Source organism: Perca flavescens, chromosome 23 (genome assembly GCF_004354835.1).
Source record: "Perca flavescens isolate YP-PL-M2 chromosome 23, PFLA_1.0, whole genome shotgun sequence".
NCBI classification, from domain to species: Eukaryota; Metazoa; Chordata; class Actinopteri; order Perciformes; family Percidae; genus Perca; species Perca flavescens.
In genome coordinates, this window is record NC_041353.1 from 1344966 (window position 1) to 1349965 (window position 5000).

Consider the following 5000-nt stretch of genomic DNA (forward strand, 5'->3'; position numbering starts at 1 on the left):
ACTTTATTTTTAGGAGCCTAAAAGCAGGAATACACTGCACGAAGAAGTGCCGCGAATGAGAGAGAGTGAGTGTGACTGACTGACTCTGTGTGACTGACTGTGTGTGTGTGTGTGTGTGTGTCTGACTGTGTGTGTGTGTTTGTGTGTCTGTGTGTTTGTATCGCTCTCTCCCCATGAGAGAGAGAGTGTGTCAGTCTTTCTGTCTGTGTGTGTGTGTGTGTGACTGACTGTCTGTGTGTGTATGTGTCTGATTGACTGTGTGTGTGTGTGTGACTGACTGTGTGTGTTTGTGTGTATATGTCTGATTGACTGAGTGTGTGTGTGTGTGACTGTGACTGACTGTGTGTGTCTGACTGTGTGTGTGTGTGTGTGTGTGTGTGTGTGTGTGTGACTGTGTGTGTGTGTGTGTGTGTGACTGTGTGTTTGTGTGTCTGACTGTGTGTGACTATGACTGACTGTGTGTGTGTGTGTGTGTGACTTTGACTGACTGTGTGTGTGAGTCTGACTGTGTGTGTGTTTGTGACTGACTGTGTGTGTGTGTGTCTGTGACTGACTGTGTGTGTGTTTGTGTGTGTCTGTGACTGACTGTGTGTGTGTGTCTGATTGACTGTGTGTGTGTGTGTGTGTGTGTGTGTGTGTGTGTGTGTGACTGTGTGTGTGTGTGTGTATATGTCTGATTGACTGTGTGTGTGTGTGTGTGTGTGTGTGTGTTTGTGTGTGTGTATATGTCTGATTGACTGTGTGTGTGTGTGTGTGTGTATATGTCTGATTGACTGTGTGTGTGTGTGTGTGTGTGTGTGTGTGTGTGTGTGTGTGTGTGTGTGTTTGTGTGTGTGTGTCACTGTCTTTCTGTCCGCTGGTCTCTCTTTCTGTGTGCCTGATCGCGTTTTATTTTGAAATTTATTTTATTTTGAAAGGTATTTTATATTTTGAAATGTGTTTTGCTTTTGTAAAGTATCTGTCTGCACTGTGGTCTTCCTGTATGTGATTATCTGCCTGGCTTAACATGTCTGTATGCAAAAAAAAATGGCAGAAAAGGCAGTTTTCAGCCTCTCAAATATGCTAAGTTTAGTTTAGTTTAGTTTATTTATTACACATGTAGTTCTATGGGACCCGTCAGGGTTTTTGTGGGAGAACTCACGTCTCTCAGCTTTGTCCTTCTTGAACTGTTGGTAGATGGCCGTGATGGCATCCAAGAGCACTTTGATTTTCTCCACGCTGCAGAGACAAACTCGCTGTTTAACAACTGACACACTCAACCAAACATTTACTACACATTACAGGGTTTCCCCTCGCTGTGTGGAAGACTTATGTGCAAGTATTTGGCAGATGGTTTAGGCATCTAGCCTAAAAATATAGACACACCACTAGTGGCAGCAAATGTAATTCGCAGCCAGGGTCAGTCTAGCAACTCTCCGTTGGCTTGCGAGCTGGAAAAACCAAACTGTAGTCTGGCCAATCACATCGTGTATAGAGTCGGTGGGCGGGGCTTATGGCTGCTGGTGAACAGAGGTCTTCTGGAAGACTTGGAGTTCAGCTTTTTTTTGAGAAAAGAACAAAGAACGGCACTGAAGTCATTCTTAAAAAAAGGGGAAGATGTGTTTGTAGTTTAAAGTTTAATTTATATATCTCTTCAGATGTTGTCGGAAAGTTTCGGTGAACTATTTTAGTCCAATATGAGATATCGGATTCTGAACGAGTCGCCATCACAGCGTGGCTTTGAATTTCCGGAGAAAGCAAACCCCATGTGACGCGTTCGTCCAATCAGCTGCCGGTTGTCATTTCTTGGGAAACAACAACAGAGTAGGGCCGCCTGCTGCTATGGAGACGTATTACGTTTCTCAAGTCGGTGTCGACCTCAGTGTGTCCCGGGACAGTTTTTTTTGGACCTCGGGGACCCGACCGGTCATCTCGACTGGCTTTACTGCCGAGGGTCGGCCGTCTGGCTGGTGCTGATGTTTAAATCAGCAAGCGCCACAGCAGGTCTTGAGTGAGTGCATAGTTGCTCTCAGGGCTGTGGGTTCAAGGACTAGAGGAGCTCAGAACGGGAACTGCCAGATCCCGAAATGTAGTACTTCATTTGGACAATCAGCTTTCTCTGTACAAGGCACAAAATCTTGGAATGGTTTACCCCCTGAAGTGAAAGGAGAGTCAAACTGAGTCCTTTACAAACACAAACTTAAAGACTCTTTAATCAGAGGTCAAGCATGTGACCACTGACTATCGGCTTCGTTGTTATTGTGTTATTCTGTATCATTATGTTTATTTTAACTATGTATTGTTGAATTTTATGTAAAAGCCCACTAGGGACGGACATTGAGAATTAGCTTTGGCTAAAATGTTGTAGTACACATGTGTCAAACCCGAGGCCTGCGGGCCAAATCCGGCCCCTCGCAGATTATGATCCGGTCCGCATATCAATTTAGGTTCACAATACATTTTGGCCCACCTAGTTTTTGTCACTTTTGCCGAAATGTTTGTCATTTTTTCTGACGTTTTTTCCGACATTTTTGTCATTTTTTTCCGACATTTTTGTCATTTTTTATGACATTTTTGTCATTTTTTCTGACATTTTTGTCATTTTTTCTGACGTTTTTTCCGACATTTTTGTTATTTTTTCTGACGTTTTTGTCATTTTTTCTGACGTTTTTTCCGACATTTTTGTTATTTTTTCTGACGTTTTTGTCATTTTTTCTGACGTTTTTTCCGACGTTTTTGTCATTTTTTCTGACGTTTTTTCCGACGTTTTTGTCATTTTTCTGACGTTTTTGTCACATTTGCCGAAATGTTTGTCATTTTTTCTGATGTTTTTCGGCGCTTCATTTCTACGATGGCCGAGGAACTTTCTCCTGACTTCTTTAGGACTTTATGTCGACCAAACTGTGAGTGAGAAGACCATATGACACAAAGCATATCAATAAACTAAACATGTCTGGCCCTTGATGTGATTCTTATTTTCCAGTGTGGCCCTCTGGGAAGTTGAGTTTGACACCCCTGTTGTAGTATGTAACATGAGTTTATGTAACATACTTGTGCCTATTCAAATAAACTTAAAAGTAAAGTAAAGTGTAACCACTTTACGTCACATTCGTTGGGCTTATACTGTAGGTGTTGCACCTAAACCTTCTACCGGCGGGGGAAACCCTGCATTAGTGCCCGGTACGTAAACACACAGCCAGCATTACTTCCTGTCCTCGGGGTGCGTCCCAACTTGTTGCAGCCAGCTGTCGGTCAGCGTTCCCCCAGGGAGGAATTTACTCTTGATGTCCTGGGATGTTCGTTCCAGGGGCTCCAGAGAGTTGGAGATCTGCAGACACACACACACACACACACACACACACACACACATCATGATGTCAAACTTATACACAATATGTTAACATGCTAACACAAGCTAAAACACGCACGCACACACGCTTACACAGACACACACACACACACACAATATGCTAACACAAGCTAAAACACACACACACACGCTTACACAGACACACACACACACACACACACACAATATGCTAACACAAGCTAAAACACACACACACGCTTACACAGACACACACACACAATATGCTAACACAAGCTAAAACACACACACACGCTTACACAGACACACACACACACACACACACACAATATGCTAACACAAGCTAAAACACACACACACGCTTACACAGACACACACACACACACACACACACAATATGCTAACACAAGCTAAAACACACACACACTTACACAGACACACACACACACACACACATGCTAACACAAGCTAAAACACACACACACACACACACACACACACACACACAATATGCTAACACAAGCTAAAACACACACACACACACACACACACACACACATGCTTACACAGACACACACACACAATATGCTAACACAAGCTAAAACACACACACACACACACACACACACACACACACACAATATGCTAACACGAGCTTAAACAGACACACACACGCTTATACAGACACACGCCACAAACACACACACACAGTAAGACAGACACCCTACACACACACAAACATACAGACACACACGCTTACACAGAAACACACACACACAATGCACACACACACTTACACAAAAACACACACACACACACACACACACACACATACTTACACAGACACACAATACACACAATACAATACACACAATATGCTAACATATTCTAACACATTTACATTTAAAAATTGTTAGAATAAAAAAATAAACAGAATGGGGAATTCATACAAAAGGTAAATAAATCAAAAAGCAAAGATATAACAACGTGGCATTAAAGGCACTGACTCAGCTCTGCTCCACAACTGTCTCAACAGAATCGTGAGAACAGCCCAAAATAAATCAAATAAAGGCGATGACTCACTCTGACAACTTTCTTGTGCATGTCGGAGATCTCATCATATTCTGACGACATCATGTTGGCCTGAATCAACACCTCAAACCTGAAAATAATCCACAGACAAATACTCACTAGTATATACAGATAAGATTAGGATAAGATTAGATATACAGTATCTCACCAAAGTGAGTACACCCCTCACACTTTAGTAAATATTTCATTATATCTTTTAATGGGACAACACTGAAGAAATGACACTTTGCTACAATGTAAAGTATTAAATGTACAGCTTGTATAACAGTGTAAATGTGCTGTCCTCTCAAAATATCTCAACACACAGACATTAATGTCTAAACAGCTGGAAACTAAAGTCAGTCCACCTCTATGTTAGATTCCCATAGAGGCAGGCAGATGGTTATATTTAAAGGTCAGTTATTTCATGGATCAGGATACTATGCATCCTGATAAAGTTCCCTTTTGTTGTCACAGGTTTTTACATTAAACATGCAGTAGGTTAGTCTTATAAAACTAACTTTCTGTCACATTTGCTGAAACTGCCCCTATGTTCCAGTAGAACTACAGCCTGTACTGCGATTAGCAAAATTCGAGGGCTCCCGGTTGATTTTCTCCAATC

At 42.0% G+C, this 5000-nt stretch overlaps 2 protein-coding genes across 2 annotated transcripts in view; both read right to left on the reverse strand.

Annotated features, from left to right (window-relative positions):
• Positions 1 to 5000, reverse strand: part of LOC114550445 (NLR family CARD domain-containing protein 3-like) — a 689968-nt gene that overhangs the window by 525428 nt on the left and 159540 nt on the right. The gene's annotated exons all lie outside the window — the stretch shown is intronic.
• The window catches only part of tbk1 (TANK-binding kinase 1), a 37612-nt gene that overhangs the window by 11706 nt on the left and 20906 nt on the right, over positions 1 to 5000 (reverse strand). The window contains exons 12-14 of the mRNA XM_028571265.1: positions 4391 to 4469; positions 3186 to 3307; positions 1142 to 1218 (exon numbers count right to left, since the gene is read on the reverse strand). Of these exons, the coding sequence (XP_028427066.1) occupies positions 1142 to 1218; positions 3186 to 3307; positions 4391 to 4469 (278 nt within the window). The remainder of the gene's footprint in view (positions 1 to 1141; positions 1219 to 3185; positions 3308 to 4390; positions 4470 to 5000) is intronic.